The 21,234-nt window shown below is 39.2% G+C and overlaps 1 protein-coding gene across 2 annotated transcripts; it reads right to left on the bottom strand.

The window, feature by feature from the left end:
- Nucleotides 1–4,806: 4,806 nt before the first annotated feature.
- On the bottom strand, nucleotides 4,807–20,389 carry LOC139298550 (myocyte-specific enhancer factor 2D homolog). Of its 2 annotated transcripts, none has more exons than XM_070921199.1 (10): nucleotides 20,260–20,389; nucleotides 17,608–17,811; nucleotides 17,072–17,209; nucleotides 15,111–15,324; nucleotides 14,494–14,550; nucleotides 13,554–13,731; nucleotides 10,732–10,762; nucleotides 9,506–9,635; nucleotides 9,071–9,299; nucleotides 4,807–5,596 (listed from the first exon to the last, which is right to left on the bottom strand). In XM_070921199.1, exons 1-10 carry the CDS (start codon nucleotides 20,311–20,313, stop codon nucleotides 5,128–5,130), a joined length of 1,704 nt encoding a protein of 567 aa, XP_070777300.1. In that variant the 5' UTR covers nucleotides 20,314–20,389; the 3' UTR covers nucleotides 4,807–5,127. The 2 variants fall into 2 exon arrangements, with proteins under 2 accessions (XP_070777300.1, XP_070777301.1); XM_070921200.1 differs by lacking the exon at nucleotides 10,732–10,762 and adding an exon at nucleotides 10,612–10,621.
- Between the last annotated feature and the right edge of the window lie 845 nt (nucleotides 20,390–21,234).

Genomic DNA, 21,234 nt, shown 5'->3' with positions numbered 1-21,234 from the left:
AGAAACCCAAAACATGGCTTGTCGGTTGTTGTAGTCATTTTTTTAAAAAGCGGCCTGTCATACGCATAATCCAGGTACAATACACAGCCTCAACGCCAAAATATGGTATATCCCTTCCTCTAAAACAGTCTGAAAATGTTCTAAATCTTTGAAAACTTCACATTCAAATTCACTGCAACGGTCTAACAGTCAAAAATAGTCCATTTGTTTCACGAAATGGGTTAAAACCACCAGATACCAATGAAGAGCTACACCTTCTTCATCAGCCTGTCTCCATGTAGACCAGGACTCATCAGCAGAACAAGGACAGAATAATACAAGTTTTAACATGAAAAATATATGATCTTTACTTGAGTAACATTTTCAATGCAGGGCTTTTACTTATAATGGAGTATTTTTACCTTGTGGTACTAGTACTTTTTTAGAGAACGGAATACTTCCAACACTGTTATGGGCAAATGTGGGCCCTTTTGCCTTATTTAGCACTTTTCTGCATAATAAGTACTTTTACTATTGATACATTAAGTACATTTTTTGACCAATCCTTCTGTACTTTCAATACAGGGCTTTTCCAAATAATCCAGTATTTTTGCATCATAGTATTGCTATTAAAAGCTAAAAAGACGACACCAGACAAAAACATCATAATATTAAAGTTAGGTAAAAGATCACATGAATGAAAGTGTGATTTTTATTGCTATAGCGTTAAATTATTGTTTAATCTCACTGTATCAGACGCTGTTGTTGACTCGCTCACAGGAGGTCATGAGAGATCAGCTAAATTTAGCCGTCTAGTTATCACTGAATGTGAGAAATAAAGCTTCATCGCACGTGTTTGTAACTGTGACAATGAGCAGAGGATGAAGAGGAAAGGAAAAAAAAAACAGATGATAAAGAGGACAAACACTCGAATGCATCTCTGAAATGGACTGAATTGCATTTTCTGTGAATTTAAAATGATTTCTGGAGATTTTACTCGCACCAAATGTTCCTGATTTTAGTCTTCAGGAATTATTTTAGAGGCACTTTTGCTTCATTACACATAAACAGTAAAACAGAAAATAAACCAGACGCAAGTTCATTTCACTCAGTTTGTCTATTTAATATATAAAATACGGTAAAACATACGCAAAAAGGGTAAGGTCTCAAGGGACTTGGATACTTTGGTACAACAAACACTTTTTTGTAAAAGCGGTATAGAATTTCAATAACATATCAGTGCATACTTTGTATATGAAAATATACACAAACTGTATATCATTCTCAAAAAAACAACAAAAAGAAATATTTTCTTTACAACAAAAACCCAAAGCAGACTAGCTCAACACAATATATTAGCTATAAATTTCATCTTTAGTATATCATATGCTACATTATTCTGAGTTGTTTTAAAACTCATTTGTGATGCATGTCCTTTATCATTACTGTACGTAACCTGTTGTTACCTGTATCCCATGCATTTACATTTTTCAAATTTCATGAATTACTAATTTCAGTTGTTTCCCGTTTTTATAAATATATTCTATATCTTAATTAAAATTGCAGCATTTAACTGGTATTTCCTTCATTGCATTTGCTAATACCACAATAACTGATCGTGCAATTTTCAGCAAGTTGTTTTTAAAAAAAAAAAAGGAAACCCAGTAATATATGTTTATGATAAGAAAGAGAAAATAACAGAAAATAAAAAACTGTTTACTATCCTACACAAAATAGCAATAAAATAAAAGCTCCATAATAGTATCATCATAATAATAGACAATGGAACTGTCACCAGCACAAATTAATCCAAAAATAGTGAGATTCTAAAAAACATTGTACACAACAAGTAACAGGGGTGCACGTTTTCATTTCTCATATAGATTGTCTTGTGACTACACTGATAGATTGGACAGAGAACCTTTTTGTACATGAACAAACCTGCACGAGGCAGGATGCTGAAGCCAATCGGTGTGGTGTCACATTTCAGTCAACCATCAGCGTAATCTGCTGTGCCCACAAACACAACGGGTTTCCAAGGAAATTGTTGTTGTTTTTTTAAATGGAGATGAGTGTAATAAAATAGGAGCTCATTAGCTCTGTCTAAAGGCTGGTACCGCTCATCAGCTGGATCTTTATTGTAGCACAGTTCGACATTTTGGGAAATACGCTCATTCACCTTCTTCATGGGCGTTAGATGGGAAGATTGATAGCGCTTAGCTTAGCTTAGCATAAAGACTGGAAACAAGGTGACAGCAGCTAGCCTGGTCTGTCCATAGGTAAAAAGATTGGCCTACCAGCACCTCTAACTCACTAATTAACGCATTATATCTTGCTTGTCTAATCTAAATCCACATTTTAAATTTGAGCATCAAGACCTGAGTGGAAACACCTCTGCAATGTTTTAATGGCACACAATGGGAGAATTAGCGCCACCAGATGTTTATCTCAATGCAATCAACTCCTAATATTCGCATAATGGTAGTGGATGGAAACATGCACATTCACATTTTCTTTTGCTGATTTTCTGGAAATTCATCTAAAATATACGTTAAACTTGGCTTCTGACTCAGAATTCCAACTTGTGATTGTTCGCAATTCCAGTCTAAACGATATATATAGCTAACCGGCTGCTGGCTGTAGCTTCAAATTTACCGCACAAACACGGTGAATATCGATATTCCCAAAATGTAGAACTATTCCTTTTAATGGTTTAAGAGGCAAATGTTCTCCAACATGAGTTTATTGAAAGTGTTGGATGTTAAATTGTTTAGCAAGGGTGATTTGAAAGAAGAAAACAGCGCTAACCTGAAATGAGCAGAGTGAAAAGCTACCCACCGCACTGTCGAATGGGGGACGGAAAAATGACCTGATCATGGAAAAACACCATCAGCACTGGTGTGAAAGCTTCACACAGTGCGAGGATGTTTTTTCCTGACGCTCGCCACAAACCCACAGTGTCTCTGTTTCACTCTGCTGTGACTAATCACATCAAACGCCATCAATTCATAAGAGCAGCTGCGTCCACATCAACTGCACTGACTTAAAAGTGTAGGATTGTTTAAGAAGATACTAAACAGTCAACAACACCAGTCTGCACTTTGAGCATCGTCTCAAGGAAAACAAAAGGTCAAGCAATCAGGAGAAACTTCCTATTTGTAGGCTATAAACACACACTCATACACAAACTTGAAATGGTTCAGACAAAACTAATTTGTACTAGAAAACATACAATTAAACTACAAACACAGCACTTGGTAGCCAATTTCTTGACTTAATTTCAAAGTGAAAACAAGGCATAATCTGTGTCTGCTATATGTGGCAAAGAATTTACATGATTCTGTTAAAATATGCGTCAAAGAAGTGCGTTTCATCTCTTAACTACACTATAAGTGAATGGCAGTGTCCTAATCGTTTAATGTTACGGTGGTTATGGACATTGTTACTTTGATCGTGGGTTTTTAAAATGTGTGGTAGGAGAATATGATGACACCACAACCAAGCAGGCCTCTGTGAGTGAGGGACAGAAAGTGCACACACACCATCAACACTAGCATAAAATAGGTTTACTGAACGAGTCCGATCCACCAGCACTACCTAGTGTGGCGTAACCCCTGCACCGTAGCTCGAAACATATCAAATTCACACTCATATATGCAAACAGATCCACTGAGAATCAACACATTGCTTGTTTTTAGGGATACCTAGCAAAGTCTATGCAAATATATTCATATGTACATACAAGTCGTTGAAGCTGAAAAGCTATTTTACTTTGTCGCCAACTGAAGCGGTAGAAATATAGAAAATGTCTTTTTCCTTTCACTTTTTGAAACACGGCAAAGAGCTAAGGAGAGCTAGAGAGAGCTAAAGAGGACATCAAAGCTTTTGTATAAGGAGTGATTTTTATACAAAGTCAGAATTCCTACTCCTGGACAACTAACGGACCTTCAAAACAGATTTTCTTTTTTTAAAATACCAACAGATAAAGAACACTTGGATTGAAGGAACCAAATACTTCCCTATCCCCAAAAAGCCACCAGAGGCTCAAAAAACTCTTAAGCATTAAACTGGATGGCATCTACTCCTGGTTAATAAGCTGAGTGACTGGCTGGATTTCTGGTGCAACAATTTCCATCCAAGTTCCAGAGGAGATGAGGTGAGCGGACGGGAGGAGCACCCAGTCTGAGGAGAGAGCGGCGGCGAATTCAAAGCCTGAAAAGCATCAACAGTTTCTAGTTCTCGTTTCCGTGACAGTGCGAGTGATAATTCGTCAGTGTCCCTGCACCGAGTGCGAGAGGCATTTGGCATTTTTTTGTTGTTGAAGAGGTTGATATTGGCACTCTGGCAAGGTCCTCGACTCCACAGCCGCAGAGTGCCACCTGAGGGCTGTTAGGCTGAGGTCGGTCAATGTGGCGGCGGAAAGAACCATTCACGGTGAAGTGTCCTTACCTACAAGACCCTGTTTGAGTCTGCTTGCTCAGTGCCAGAGAAATGCTCAGTCCTCAAACTTGTCCAGATTAAGTTATATCCAAAAGTGCAGTTTGGAAGTGACTTATGGAAGAATGGACAGCACACAATCCAAGCGACGTCGGACTTCAAAGAGCAGGAAGTGGTGAGTCATAACGGCAGAAGTCCCATAACGTCGACAAGCCACCAATCACATTGTGAACGATGTAGCAGAGCTCGATGTAAATACATGAAGGTTATGCAGAAACCATGTGAAAGAGAAATGTTTTTATGGTTTCGTCAGATTGCAAAAAGGTTTAACACCTCATTTCTACCAAAAGAAACTACTATACGGGAGTCCATTCAAGCAAGAAGGCTTTAAAAATCTAATGTCCCTCTATTCACGGGCCTACCCGGGACAAAATATCCAGCTGAGCACTAAGCCATCCTCTCCTCTCTCAGAGCGTGACCCCCCAAAGGATTTTTTTTCTTTAATGTTTTTTGGCAAAGCCTCATAAGTCTGGGTGACACAGCTGAGTTGTATAATTTTGGACAGAGGCAGTGTGTGATGACAGTGTCACGTGGCATGGCAGTGGGGTCGGGGCAGTGGGGGGGGTTTAAGGATGGGTGTGGGTGTGTGTTGTGGGTGTTTAAGTGTCACCAAAACTTGGCTGTGGGTGCAGAGGGGTGCCGCAAGCGACTCTATGTGACCCAGGTGTCCAATCTCATGCGCTTGATGTTTCCTCCCTCCTGGTCTGGTTCGTTTGATGCCCTGAGGAGCTCGGCCGAGGGGCTGAAGTCAGGCGGCATGGACCGGCTGGCGGGACCGGCGCTTCCTGTAGCACCACCACCGCCTCCACCCCCGCTGCCACCGCCGCCGCCAGCTGCTCCGGTGTCATCACGATCGCTGCCTTCAAAGGAGCTGGCGTTGCTGCTCACGCTGTCTGCAGGCGAGCGGCCGGTCGGGGGCTCCAGGCACAACAGGGAGCCCGGGTACTGCGGCGGTGCGGTCAGGATGGCTCCTCCTGAGGTCGAGGACGGCGTGTTGGAAGATGGAGGAGGGCAAGGGGTGCTGCGATCCCGGCCGGGTGAGACGGGCTCCGACTTGATGCTCACGCTGGAGTTTGTGTTGATGGTCAGCATGGCGCCTTGAGGTATATGCGTCACAGGCCTGAGAACAGGGTCACAGAGGACAGAGAGAGGAAGACAATGGAAGATAAAGGGACAGAACAAAGAAGGAAGGCGGAAAAAACAAACAAACGATTAGCTACTTGACAAAGGCGTACGAGAAACTGGAAGGTCACTCGCATCAAGACAAAAACCCACATTACAAGGCACAGCACCAACAGGGAAAAGCCACACTCGATTAATCAATAATCCAATCAATTGTGAGCCTTCAAAGCAGAAGTAACACCCCCACTTCTCCTAAAAGATCAACAGAACAGCCCAGGAAGCATGAAATGATTCGTGTGACAGGGTGGTTCGCAGTGAGTCAGCTATGATGTGGAGAAACTACAGATGACAAACAGAAAATAATCTCGGGTTAGAGAACATGGTGGAAACCGGAACTATGTCTCTTTCCTGTTTGACTGCAGACAGCACCAGACATGCTTAGGGGGGAGCCAGCCAAAAGCGCACAGACACACAGGAAAAAGGAAGTGTGATACAGTACCGGCCCAACCACTCATCTCTACCCAAGAGCAGGTTGGACGGAGAGCCAACACTGTGGGGAGAAAACAAAATGTTGGAGCCCAAACCAAAAAGGTAAGAGGTGGATTAGAAGGCATGTGTGAAGAAAAGTGTGAAACATTATTGCGAGCGAGGTTTCTTCAACAACAGCAATAATGTTAATAATGTCTCAGCACACATAAAAATTCAGACTGAAAATCTTGTTTTCTGATCTACAAACAGTGCATGGAGCATCTACACAAGAATACATGTGTTAATCAGGACAGTGATGCTCTCTGCACTTTTGCCTTACTACAGAGTGTGTACGGTGGCCCTTAAGGACAAAAGTGCTCACAAGAGTGAATATAAAAACTTGGCCAGACTTTTCACCTTTAGTAAGTGCTTTCATGGTTAAATTAAGTATTATTTTTGCTTTGATAGTTCTGATATTTGCATTGCAAACTTTGGAGTGCATCACTCTTAATGTTTGTGTATGCATTTTGGCATTTCATGATTTTGAGTGCAGCGCTTTCACTCTTGCTTGTGTTTGGTCCTTAGAGGCCACTGTATTTGTGGGTGTTCCAGGGCAGCAGCATAAAATAGGAGCGGACAATACAAGGAAATTGTCGGTTTGATTTCTCAAAGCCGGGACTTACAATTATTTGTTCTTAACATTTTTTTGCAAATAATGAACCTCTTCTGCCATGTTACAATGTTATGATTCAACAGTTTGGCTGCAGAAAACAAACTGGATATTTACGGCATTAACTTCCTGCTTTTTGTTATTTGTGCTGCTGGCTAAATAAAAGTAACAATAAATAAAAAATGCATCTTGTTGTTTTTATACAGCCAAGTTTCTTTACAAAAGTAGGACACTGTCTGCTCAGAGCTTAAAGTAAATAAATTAATATAATAGCACAGTTTGTATCTTACATTTAAAAGGTTGAAATTATCAAATGTAGTAAACTACCTCCCAACTTCTTGGATTACTTGCATCAAAAGCTCAATTACAACTTTACTGGTATTGAAAAAAAACAAAAACTGTTACACTAAAATGCTTATTTGTGACAAGTAATTCAGTAAAATATAGTAGCTACATTTCCAAAGATGGAGAACTGCATTTTTAGGCTGCTTTCTCGAGTAAACTAGTTTTATCTGTTTCACATCATAACTCAGAATAACATAATAAAAAACAGCCCTTACTTGAAATCCCTATTCTCCTATTCTATTCTAACCTTCATATTTTTAAGAGTTAAAGGTTCAAAAAGTTTATTTTTAAGTCCAGTTCTGCGTTATGAGTTAATAAAATAAATGTATGGCTGTTTTTATGGCAACATTTGAAGGGCTTTTGTCTAAAACAAAACTATGAAAGCCCCTCAAATGCAAAGTGGACTACAAACCTCCCTTACAGACAAGGTCATGACATTTCACACACACTAGTAGTGGCTGTTCACCTCAGATTGGCAGCCAGACTGGACACCTGGCTAGACAGCTCGCTGCTCTGTTTGTCCACGCCCCACATGCTGTGGACAAGAGGAGAGAACACACTTCAAGGATCTGGTGTTCATGCTACCAAAAAACCCAACACGAGCCCTGCAGCGCTCAGCTCGCGTCCTCTAATCTAAAACAGAGGCTCCTCAGTGTTCTTCTTTATTAAATATTGATATCTTATATAAGGGAGGAAAAAGTGAAAAAAATCTGCCGAGGCTGTTTCCAAAAAAAGAACTTCTTCAAATCTCGTTCCATTTACTTGATACTTAGAGCAAATTACATTAAAATCAAGTGAAATTATTACACCGCTGGCAGAATCTTCTTCAAAGAAAAGCTACATTTTAATTCTGAGTTTGACTCTGAATATCATCATGACTGAACAAAGTTGTGTTTACAGTAACTGTGACGGCAACAAGGCACAAGGTCAATACACTAAAGTGTGTTCGTGTTTCTCCTAAATATCTAGTTTACATTATTTATTAAAACACCTTTAAATTAAACCTGATAATCATTTCACATCTAAGTAGGAACAAGGAGATGAAACACTTGTCTCGGTGTATCACTTTGTCAACCTGATGCAGCAGTGCAGAGGTTTAGTGGAAGTCACTGTTTTAAAATGTGTTTACATAAATGATTCATTTTATTTCTTTGCAGTGCTTTGAGATAGAATGAGGTGCAATGCGCTGTTTTTATTTCAAAATATCTCAATTGTTTAGCATATGAAAATATTATACTATATAAAGGGGGAAAAAGGGGAATGTTTTATTAGTTAAGGAGCCTTAACTGTCAAACAAATTGATGAACAAAGTGCTTATTTATCATTATAAGGATATATATGTGCAATTATTCTGATTTGAGATTATATCGGTCAGTTCTAGTTTATGTTACACAGCTTGTATATTTTGGTAACACTTTTTTTAAAAGGCTCCCTCTATTCCATATATAAGTAAATAATGGCTTAATTAATTGTTAATACATCATTTACTAATGCTTTATAGATCATATATAAGCCAATAATAAGTACTACTTTTGGGTTGCCAGGTTGAGTAATATCTGTTGCAGGAGAATTATTCAGGGTAAGACATTAATAAACGATTCCCATTTAGTTATTAATAAATTATCTTAACTACAGTTAAATAGTTATCTCCCTCCAAATGCTGCTGAAGTGCATCACAGAAGAACTGAATAGCAGATATTCAGACTGATGTTATGAAGAGGCTGAGATGGTGAGATGCTGGTGAGAGACCAACTCACTGAAAAGGAATGTGAACTGCTTGCATATAAAGGTCATGGTATGGATATCATGCAAGCTGACTGGAAAGGTAGTAGTAAAGTATTTCAGTATTATGAGGGTTATCAGTCGACTGAGAGCTTTGACACCAGACTTTACCAGGCCGACACTGGATGCGAGTGATGGAGGAGCTTTTTGGAAACCAGGTTTAAAAGAAAGACGCAGCGCCGATGAGAAAATTAAGAAGAAACTTACACCAGGTTGCTGAGTGATGCAAGATTAAGTTGTTGTTGTTGCTGCTGCTGCTGTTGTTGTTGTTGCTGCTGCTGCTGCTGCTGTTGTTGTTGTTGTTGCTGCTGTTGCTGCTGTGGTTGCTGGGAAACAGCCTGCTGCTGTTGCCATGTGGACACACTGGTTGGCAACAAACCGGCAGGTGACGCCAGAGCGTGTAAAGCAGTGATGTCTGCACTGGTCAGCTGGTACTCTGAGAGAGGACAAAGGATAAAGTCACAATCTGAAGCTCACATTTTCTTAATTTCATTCCTGGTGTATATTGTGAATTCTGTCAGTTTTTAAATTTGTTTTCTTTACCGAACTATGGAGGTAAAATACAATTTTTTATAGCAACCTGTTGCTTTCTCCCTAACCTAAAAGGATATTTTCTGGTGTGAGCTGGTGTGTGTAGTTCACCTGTGTTGTACGCTGTGGGCATGGCGGAGAAGGGCAGCCCCTGGGCCAGCAGGCTCGGTGTGGCCACAGAGACCACCGGTGTGGTGAGGGTTTGAGCCACCTGGGCACCTGCTGCCAGCCGCTGGGCGTTCTGCCAGAAGACACCGGACACTGACATGTTAGACTCAGCAGAAACAAGGAACCAACTTTCACGTGGCCTCAAGCTAAAGGACTCAGTTCAATAATGTAAACCCGGACATGCTTGGAATGACGATGTGGCTGGATTCGTAATGATGTACTGAGTAAATCTCAAAATCAAGTGGATTTACTATCAGAAGGCTTTTGATGACTTGCATCAAAAACCGTTTCATAGTGTCATAAACAGACGTATTACATTAAAGGCAATTTATTCAATCATCACAATTATGTATAAGGGTGGGTTTTTAAAAAAAATATTTTTGGGGCAATTTATGCCTTTATTAAATAGCAACAGTGAAGAGATAACTGAAAATTAGACTTCAAATTAACATTTTTTTTTTTAAATCTATAATTTTTCTACAACTTCCATAATTTCACATGAAATTTGTAAGTTTCTCATCATACATAAGACTATATAACACTATCTGGAGCTGCAACTAACCATTACTTTCATTATCAATTAATCTGCCCATTATTTTCTTGATTAATCAATTAATCGTTTGGTCTATAAAATGTCAGAAAATAGTAAAAGGCCTCTCACAAGAATTCCTTGTTTTGTCTGAGCAACAGTTCACAACTTATAGATATTTAACAAAACCAACAAATATTCACATTTAAGAAGCTGGAACCAGTGAATTTTAGATTTATTATTATTGTTTATTACAATTGCTGCAGATTAATTATCTGAAGAGTGACTAGTAAATTATATTATACTGCAGAGTTGTTGTCCTTGCAGATTAAAACAAGCACTGGAAGTTATCTGCTACTTTCGTGACCCAGATGTTGTTTGACTTTGAATGTGCAGCTCATCTCATGCTTCTCCAGTGGATGTCACTAAAGGCCTTTTAGTGACAACAGTTTTCATTTTTAGAGGAGGCTAACAGGGTACAAACCTCCTGCTTGCTCAGTGTTTGTACATCAAGTCAGACATTTAGATGACAAAACATTCAGCATGCAGAATGCCGTTAGATCTGTGAAACTGCGCTGAAAGGCACAAATCTCTGAAGTGGCACGACACTCTCGAGTCTGGTTCAGCTGAATTATTGCACAGATAAAAGCAAAAGGTCCTTTGTAAGAGAGAAAAATAATAAAAAAGGTCTGTATACAAAAAGCCAAAGATGCAATAATTCTGGTCTGGAATTACTCTTCTGAATTGTGAGACCTTGTGAATGCAGATGATCCTGAGAGGAAACATTCGGCCAGAGTTATGACTGTAGCACTGAATTTATAGAGAGAGAGAGGAGATAGACCGGAGAGAGGGGCCTGATTCAATTAACTGCCTTTGTGAAGAAGTGAGGAGGGGCGGCAGGGTGAGAGTGATGAAAATGAATCACTATCCTCTGGAAAATGAGATTCTTGCCCATCACCTTTGAGAGGAATTGTAAAGTAGGGACTGGCAATCAGCACCAGCAGCAGCCACCACCCCTCTCTCTGAGTAAATTCAGCTTCAATTAAAAAGGGATTTTACAGGATAACAAGTTTTTCTCAATCAGAAAATTGTACCTACATTTTTAAAATTAGTTTTGGTGTATATAATAATATAAGTTATTTCTCTTTTTACTTTTATATTTTTCATTATAAATAATATTTACTATCATCTGTAGGGCTGCAACTATTTTCATTACTGAATAATTGGTCCATTATTTTAGGGATTAATCTGTTCATCGTCTATAAAATGTCTGTGAAAAATACCTGTTTTGTCTGACCAACAGTGTAAACCCAAAGATATTTAGTTCATTCTCATATATGATGGATGTGAGCATCAAATCCTCACATTTGAGAAGCTGAAATCAGAAAATATTTGTAATTTTTGCTTGAAAAATAGTTGCAGATTAAGTTTTTAAAATTGTTTGAAAATGTATCATTTGGTTTCAAAATAAAATGCAACTAAAGATTAGGAGGCACACAATCCTGAAATATTAAAGCACTTAAAGTTTTAAAGTTTCAAGTTTTTAGTGCAAATGCTTTGAAGCTACATATAAAGACGTGAGTAACATTTGAGTGAAATGCCTTTAATGTAATGTCAGTTAACTCTAATTGACAGTTTTGGTGGAAGGTGAAAATGAGAGTCAGTGTCAGTGACCAGGGAACATGCTCTGCGGCGCTTCGCACCACAATGCCAAGTGAAAAGACACCCATGCTTGTGGTGGATCATATGATGAAGTAAATGGGCCTGGTTCAAAGGACAATTCTGCTACAGTACTGTGCATTTACTACTGTGGAGGTGTTTCTAAATAATCACTGAGAATATCATGATCCTCACTATATATATATATATATATATATATATATATACATACATATATACATAAACTATAAAAATGCTGGAACAACACAACCATGAGCCCTGAACCGCATGCAGTCAGGTGAGAAACACAAGCTAAGTCCCAAGAAATGTCAGTGGAATGAGAAATTCTTTTCAGTATTGTAACCATGCTAATAATGTGCGGACAGTCGATATCCATCGACTCATGCGAGTGACTGACGTGGAGAAAATCACCTCGTTTACCAATTCCAGCTCATCCTCTGTCTGCAAAGGGTGGTAACAGAGAGAGTTACAACTCTGGTTCATATTAGTAACTAAAAGTGAATAGAGTAATTAGAAAATACATAAATAATTATAAACTACTTACTGTAGTTCATCAGACTACTTTAATATTACTGGCTTGTTCAGCAAAGTTACCCATGAAATAAATCAATGTAGGCTAGTTGTTACAGTAAATGTGTGGGACCTGGAATCACAGAAGGTGCCGTCACTCTGCCCACTTCCAACCATCAGCCTAAATGAAAGACTTGATAAAACAATCTAACCACTAGGTCCATTTAGTAGCTGTTCTGTAACTCTGTACTGTACCTCTTTTGATCATATCACAAGATCTTCCTCACCAGTTTTCTACTGTTTCCAACGTCAAGAATAAATAAGCAATCTCAACTTTTAAGCCAGCATACACAACAAGTCCTTAAACCTGAAATAACACAACACTGGCATATTTTCACCCTATAAAGTTGACATGGTGAATATGTTAGCAAACGGATGCCTATTTATGGAGCTAGCAGGTACAGAGAAACATTAGCATTCATTTGGAGTTGTGTTTCTGGTCACCTGACAATTATAAGCCCGATTTTAACTTTCCTTTTAGCTTTGTTTTGGTCTCCACCAACTGAGCTGAGAGATGCTAAAATGCTCTGTAGACCTGAGAGGAAGTGCAGGTTATAATTCTCTGTGGGTCTGTCACTACGAGTGACCCGTTTCTCATACAAGTAGGCATGTGATCAGAACAGCTATTACATGGACCTGCTGGCAGTTAGCATGTACTGTCAAACATGTTGGCTATAAACTAAGCGGGTGCATGTGTAGTTGAAAGGTTATGAGAAATCTCATCGGTATGTCAGTGGGAGTTGGCTGATTCATCCAAGACTTTACTAACTTTGCCAGAGTAAATAATGAGATGGTGAGCACAGAATGGAGAGCATACATCTCTGCTCCCAGGTCTTTACTAAAAACACAAAAGTCGAACAGACTGTTTATCTTCAATCTAATTCCTTGATTCCATTTGATACATCAATATAAATTCCCCATGTTTTTGTATAGTTTTCCATCTCATTCACTGGCTGGTGATGGCATGCTTTTCTGAGATAAAATGAAAATAATTTCTATCCCCTCATGTCCCTTAACAAATCTTCTGCGTTTCAGATTTCAGGTGGTGGTGTCTTGGTTTTGTTATTGTTTGTAAGATCCTTACTTTTTATTATCCCAAGTAAGTATGTGTGTTTACAGAGGTATAAAGTGCCATTTTCTCATTGCATAAAGTTGAAATGTTAACTGAAAGGACCCAGACAGCACAAGTTCGGCTTGGTTAAGCTCACCATCTGCATGAGGCTCTTTCCGCCCTGTGAGGTGATGACTCGGAGGTCTGGCTTGCGGCTGTTGACCATCTGGGGGCTGGGAGGTGGGGGTGGAGACTTGGCCAGAACTACTTTCCCCAGACTGTTGCCGTTGGAAACGGTGAGGAGACCTGGGGAGGCCCTGGCACTGGTGTATCCATTAGCTGCGGGGTGATAGAGGTGCGAATGGACAGAAATCAATAGGGAAATATCAAACAGGTGAATGCAGACAGCGGGGTATGGACAGCGTGTGCACTCAAAGGTGTGTTAAAATAATCCTCCAAAGCTTTCTTTTTCAAACTGTTTTTCTATTCTGAGATGCTCTAAGACACATCAACGTCGACAGAATAAAGCTGTTTGTAAAGCAAACGTCACGTCAACCAGAGTAAAAATCTAATCTCACAACAACTGAAAAGATGATTTCAGAATCTCTTTGTGTTGGTGATTATTGGACATGATGTCAAGACAAATGTATTCCTTCTACTAAAATCTTATGCAACGTCTTCTTTGAAATGTCAACATTTCCTCAGATATTAAATATGGTTTTGGAGCCAAAAAGACTTCAAAAGGCGTCTCATTTTTCCTCTAAATATCAGATGAAAATTAAGTATACAAAAATTCTCCAGTGCAAACATTTAAACTACAGATCTGAGAAAAATAAATGGACCTTAATAGTGACATAATGTTAAACAGTGATCTACAGAGCAGACTGCATGTCCGAGGGGATGTGCTGGGAATCCCATGCATGTCTGTTGATGTTACTGGTGGCATCCCCTGATCCCTCCAAGGCACAATCACAGATGGTGCAGAGGAGGAAAGAAGAGGAGGAACCTTGGAAAGGATTTTGGGATAAACACTCCAATACAGACCAGATACCAGAAGAACACAAGCAAACTCATGATCTGAACAAATACAGGAGTACTCACGGACTGGACTTGGGCATCCTCCATTTGAATTATTCAGGTCGCCTCCGAGAAGAGCACCTTTTGAAAAAGGACAGAAGGCATGTGAATTAAGAACACAACATTCTGGATTTCATTCAGATAAAACCCTTGAAATAAGTGTAAATGGGTCCCAAGGTAATTAGAAGCCACACTTATTGACTTCAGTTTTCCCATGCTTAATATTTGGTCGATACAGCTATAAACTAATCATTTAAAAAGGTAATGCAAAAGTAAAACCTTTTGGAGGAGTGCAGAGGAATGTGCACTACTCCCTGGGGAACTAAGAAGCTCTTTACATGTAATGATAAGGAAATACATACAATATCCACTGTAGGTCCAAGACAGAATAACAACTGATGCCAGTGGACACAAACATTATTATGTGATACTTTAGAAGGTAAACATGAGGAGGATTTTAAGGAAGAGCAGATAGTGTAGAAGTAGAAAAATAATGACTACTTTAGAAGTGTTCTTTGTTTCTTCATGTCAGAAATGTGAGGAAGAGGCTGATCAGTGATTTACAGCCCACTGCTGCTGGTATTTATTAGTCGACTGACGACTTCAGTCTTGCAACGCTCAGCAGGATATCGCTCGCTCACCTGCACTGGCTGGTCGCTGTGGCAACCCAGGAGACACCGTATTTCTCTGAAGGGCCGGTTGCTGTGGCGACAGGAGGTGGGTATCCGTGAGCGACGATGATGTTACATAGGAGGTAGTTACCAGTGCGTTGCCAGGGTTACTGAATTGCAGTGTGCTTTGATTGGACGACTGGACTGTGACTGGCATAGAGAACGTCTGGGGCGGAGCTGTTGACTGCTGCAAAGTGGGAAGAAGAAGAATTTCACTTTTAGCCTTAATCGCACAACGACGACTCACCGCTTCCTCTCTGCTACACCAAGTTCAAGACCAAAGTATGTACGGATTTCACATATATAAGTTTTATGTGAGTCTCAGACATCCTGGTGTTATAGTGGTTAAGACTCACACCATATATCCGCAAAATCCCCAGTATGTTTGCTGTCCAAACCATCTAATAAAACCACCTAATAACAGCAAAAACGCCAAAAGATAATATAATCTGATAATAAAAACTGTTATGCGAGTACATCAATTTCTGTCCTGGACACTTGGATAATATATCAATAGATAAAACCAGACAAGCTGTACGCTCCATGACTGTAATAAACCACCCAATGCAATGCACAATTCCGCATATACCATGGCTACTTGCTTGCAAAATGGCATATGTAATCAAATGACAAATATTTGTCATTTATTTACTTATGTAAATCATTCTGATATTGCTTTTTAGAGAGAGATCTCAGATTTAATCAGTATTGTTTCATGTGGGAGGTAAGATATTATGTGGGGATTTGGTTCTAACAGCCTGATGCAGCTCAAGCTTCAAGCGGTTTTCTTGCTCTTGAAGGCGACATTACTGGTAACTGGTGCACATTTTCAAGGCTGACACAGATATCGATATTTGAGAGCTAAAAAAAATAATTTTGATTGATTGCCAAACAGCAAGTCAGTCCAGAGAGCTGCTGCTGCTGAGAGAGCTCACTATTGAGACCAATGAATGATATCTCTTAAGTATTTTGGTTTAGATTCTGTCTTCAACTATTTGTTAACCTAAATAAACTGAGTATTTGCTGAGTGGCGTGGTGTAGAACATTAACACTTAAATATAAACACACAACAAATACATTTCTGATGAGAAACCCTTAAATTGGGCTAGTAAAGAATTAGTGACTAAGATACTTAATGAGCAGGTCATTTTATATTTGAAAAATAAACGAATTTGTACTAAAACTCACTAAACTCTAAATTGACTCAAACATATCTTTGGCATTTATGCACTGCAATTTCTTGTTGGTTTTTGGCATAAATGCACACATTTGCTATTTAAGACAATTGTAGCTTATTACATTATTTTTACTGTATATATATCATCCAACATGATGTAACTGTTGGATTCTTATTACAGGTAAGCGACACAAATTTCTTGTTTCTTGATCATCAAATCCCCTTCACTAGTTGGAGGAGGTTGTTGACATAAAGTGCAGCAATGATTTAATGCCACTGGGGCAGTTTGATTTTAGTGAAAGTTATAGGTGAGTATCATCAGCATATAGTAGTAAAAGTAAAGCCGCAGCAGTAGTCTTAGAACAAGTAGACTTAAAACAAAAGCTGTACAGGGCCAGAAATGGAGAAAACAGCATAATGGGAAAACAGCTGTCGTTGAGGCTGAAACAAAATGCTCTGATGCGTCATGACTAATACTCTTGAGTTGGTAAGACTTTAAAATATAACGCAGTCTCCTTAGGCGCTTAAAATTTGCCTTAAGAACTATGGCCAGATATGCATACTATGCTGATCAAAACCCAGTGAAATAATAACCAGTTAGAGGAACTTCATACTAGTAGCTGGTTCCTGGTCAAGTCGAAGATCAAGAGGGAAGCAGAACAAACAGTAATTACTGTTTTTTTATTACTATACACTCACACACTGTATGAAATGAATGCACATTAGCTAATGAAGTGCAGGTTACATGACTTACTCCGTAGCGTTTGAAGAGAACATCCAGGTCCTCTGTAGTCTTACGGTACTTGTCATCATTTAGGGGACTTTGGTCAATGGAGTCTTCACCGTCCGGCTCTGGACTGTCACAACCGTTGAAGCCTTTCTTTCTCAAAGTCTATGAAAGTAAAAACGAAAGAAAATGAGTGAGAGAAGTGTAAAATCAGTTGCTCGAAACTAGGGATGTCCCAATTAAGTTTTTTTGTCCCTGATCTCGATTAGAGTCCTTCAATATTGGGTATCTCCAACATAGAGTCTGATCTGATACTTATATTTACCTAAATGTTGATTAATTATGTATCTGACACATTAAAATAGCAGCTGTAGCCTTCTAACGTCAAGCTACTTGATCCAAAAATATGAAGTTGTTTAAGGGTAAAGTCTCCCTGTATTGTATGTAATACATGTGGAAACACAGGAACAACATTTTTTAGGTGTTCTAAAACTCAAGTAACGATAACAGTCAGTCTTATCTAGCTCACTTGTACCCAAACGCTGCCAATGTGATGGATTTACCTCAATAATGTCTGCATTGGTCCGGCTCTCGTGAGGCTCGTTGTACTCTGTGTATTTGAGCAAGACCTTGTCCATGTCAGTGCTGGCATACTGGAACAGCTTGTTCGCATGGTTGAAGATGATCAGAGCGATCTCGCAGTCACACAATACGCTCAGCTCGTAGGCTTTCTTCATCAAGCCAAACTTTCGCTTTGTAAATGTCACCTGGGAGGAAACAACAGAGAAAGATGGGGAGGGAGGAAAAAACAGAAATGCATGTGAGTTTGGGTTAAGGGGACTATTTGGTATTATTTTGAGTATTGCCACATACCCTTTACTAAAACTCACTGAAGGTCAGAAATTCAAGCATACACCTTGAATTTCTGTGTAAAACTTAATCTGATCAAGTTTCTCTATTTTCCAGTCTCTCAAGGTGAACACATTGCTTTTGAGATAATGCACATTTTTCCTTTGCATAGGTCCACACACAAAGAGGTCTAGACTCAAAATGAAATTCTCAATTCGAAGTTGATGTTGATGACCTGTGAATAATCTTTCAGGTGCTTAATAATAAAAACAATACATGCAGTCACATCGGGTAACAAAGAATATATGGGTGGTATTTTTTTTGGTGCTCTTTGGCTGCCAGAACATTCACCGAAACACCCTGGAGTCCATTTTCAGCATCAATGTTATCATGTTAACACAGATTAACAATTGTTTTGAGCAATTTAACCATGTTTCAGTGACACTGTCACCTTAATTATGCTGCATACAAATTCTTATCTTATGTCACAACAATTTAAGTGATGATTGAAATTGGAGCATGTTCACTATTTAACCAGGATACACCAGGATCCGTCAGCAGAGTTTAAGGTCAGAGCTGTGAAGAGATGGACTTGGAACTAAAACTAAACAAACAAAAAAATCTTGGTGGTTTAGAAAAACAGTGATAACAGGGAAAACCCCTAAAAATCCCAAATTAAACATTTTTGAACAACTACTCATCTAACTCAACTGTGAAAACAACACAGACCTTGGTCAGGAAGGAGCCCAAGAGCCGCTCTGAAGGAGCTGAAGAGCTCCTAGCTGTGACTGTGGATCGATCTAAAAGAACAATAATCAATGCAGCAATTGACAAATCTGGGCTGCATGGCAGAAGGGCCAAAAGAAAGACACTCGTGAAAGAGACACACGACAGCGTACTTAGATATTGAAAATAAATATGTGGAGCACTGAGAGCATGAGGCAAAATACTCTGTGGTGTGATGCAACCATAATTGAACTTTTCAGCAGCAATACAAAGCACTTTGTTTGGCAGACTCATCTCATCACACGTCCAACACCATCCCTGCTGTGAGGAGGGGTGGCAGCCTCATGCAGCGAGGAGAAAAGAGACAACAAATGGAGCTGAAAAAGGCAAATTCCTGAGGACAGCCTGCTTTGGAGTACCTGAGACCTTTCACTGCAGCAAATGTGTATATTTGAACGGGACAATGATACAGGCATAAAGCCAATTCAACAACAGAGCAGCTTCAGAAGGAGAACAGTGCAGGATCAGACCAAGGCCATGACTTGACTCTCATACAAAATCTGCAAGTGACCTCCAGCTGTGTTACCCATCTAAAATCTGCCTGGTGCCTCAGGCTGGTGGGGAAAGATAACAAAATCCTCTGGACCTCCGTACCAAAAATTACACAGTAAACCGCACACATTCCTTTAATGTGTTGGCGGTCAGTTTCTTTTCATCTCCGAGCATTTTCATGAAGATGAACTTTTTTTTCAAATATATTTGAACGATAACAGTGCTTTATAATGTACACGGCCGTAAATTGTATTTTATTCATGGAATTAATTTAATCATAAAATCAATATTTACACTGTACTGCCTAGGGAATACCACTTTGTAGTTTTTAAAAGCACTTGAAAGAAAATGAAGGAAATATCTTGATGAAATGTACAACATCATTACATTTTTCTTACCAAAGAATACCAAAAAATACGAAAGACTCAATTTCTAAATCAAGACTCTCTTGGCACAGTACTCTGATTCAATCAATAAAATTAAGTTTAGCAGTATTAAGAACACATAAACTGTGATTTTACAAAAAGAAAACGCAAAAGGGATTATTGGTGCTTCCATCTTAATTGTAGTGTTCATGTAAACCTATGCAGAACTGTGCACATCATTTTACTTGAAAGTCAGCTTACAATGGAAACATATCATCTGTATTATTGCTCCATATTGCTGCACTTACTTGTGGAAAAAATACAAATTTTTAATAATTTATTCTAAGTGCCATACAAAATATAATCTCAATTTTTGAGCAAATAAATCCTTAAAGAGAGATCAGAAGCTGAGCTTTGGTTTGGTTAGAAAACCATAACATATTAAAGTTCTCAAATGTTAAATGTTGTCTAAAAACAAGCAGCCATTTATCTGAATAGAAGAGGCTAAAATTGGCAACATTTTGAATTGAAATCATAAGCTAAAGAACAAATAGACAAAATCAGATTATTTAAAGTATTGAGGTGCAATGCCCTGCCATATACGATGGTATTGAATTGTATTTTTTTTATCTGATTAACCAGGAGAATAATAATTAATTATTAAAACCTTTGTTGGTTGCAGCCCTCATCCATAATAACGATTGATGTAAATTTAAGACTCACCTGCTTGTTCCTTTCATCGGTGATCCGTTGAATCTGAATCTTTTTCCTACCCATGTTGCTTTGCAGTTGTGGAGACAAATGTCGTAGTCAGTCAAGTGGAGACGTGCCTCTCAGAGGGTGAGAGAGGGAGTGCAGCCTGCTACCTCTTACTTCAGCCCAAAAACACTCAGACACAGTCATGCATCCGAGGACACACGCACACACACATTTCTCTGCCCAGGTGCGGTGAGGCAACGTCGTCGACTGCTTTTACTGACGGGCAGCGAGAGTGAAGAGTGGATGCTGCGGAGATGAGTGGCGTTAAAGGAGTGGAGGTTGTCAGTTCATCGTTTGTTCAACTTCCCTGCAGCTGCTGTGGTGAGGAGGACGTCGCTCCTCTCCTGCACGAGACAGAGACAGACAGAAAGGTTACTCAAACGTCCCTCGGTTATATAACTTCTTACAAACATCAAAACAAGACTGGACGTGATATCCGAGGATGAAGATCATGCACGCATAAATCCATAAATTATCATATTCTTGTTGTGTGAGAAAATTTGAATTAAGTGACAAGGTAATCTGTGCTGTTCAGTCAAATTAACTTTACGAGGGCAGAGGGTCGAGGACAATTAAGGCATCCATCTAGCCAACACTTTGTACCAGAGCCACAGGTTAAATACACTGGCTTATAAAGCTGTTCAAAGCATTGCATGGCATGAAAGAACTGATAAAGTGCAATAAGTTTTGCCAAAGACAGGTTTTAGTTAATTCTAACCCTCACAATTAAGGCAACAAACGTGTGAAGGTGGAAAGGCACTTAATTAAACTGAGTTTGGATTTGATCTGAGGCTTTGAGATTTGAATGAGACGTTTTCATTTGGCCTTCATAGTGACTGTCAGGAGAAGTTAGCATTAGTATCTTGCACATGTGTACTGCAGAAGAGAGTTATTCTTATGGATCACAATCAAAAGTTGTGGATATACATGCCAAATCAA

Source organism: Enoplosus armatus, chromosome 16 (genome assembly GCF_043641665.1).
Source record: "Enoplosus armatus isolate fEnoArm2 chromosome 16, fEnoArm2.hap1, whole genome shotgun sequence".
Classification (NCBI taxonomy): Eukaryota; Metazoa; Chordata; class Actinopteri; order Centrarchiformes; family Enoplosidae; genus Enoplosus; species Enoplosus armatus.
This window is presented reverse-complemented; position numbering and strand designations above follow the sequence as displayed.

Coding starts and splice junctions, on each gene's coding strand:
- LOC139298550 (XM_070921199.1), bottom strand. CDS start 20,313: ATGGGTAGGAAAAAGATTCAGATTCAACGGATCACCGATGAAAGGAAC. Junction 14,551..15,110: donor ACAGCGACCAGCCAGTGCAG/GTGAGCGAGCGA, acceptor CTTTTTCAAAAG/GTGCTCTTCTCGGAGGCGAC. Junction 9,300..9,505: donor GCCCACAGCGTACAACACAG/GTGAACTACACA, acceptor GTCCTCTCTCAG/AGTACCAGCTGACCAGTGCA.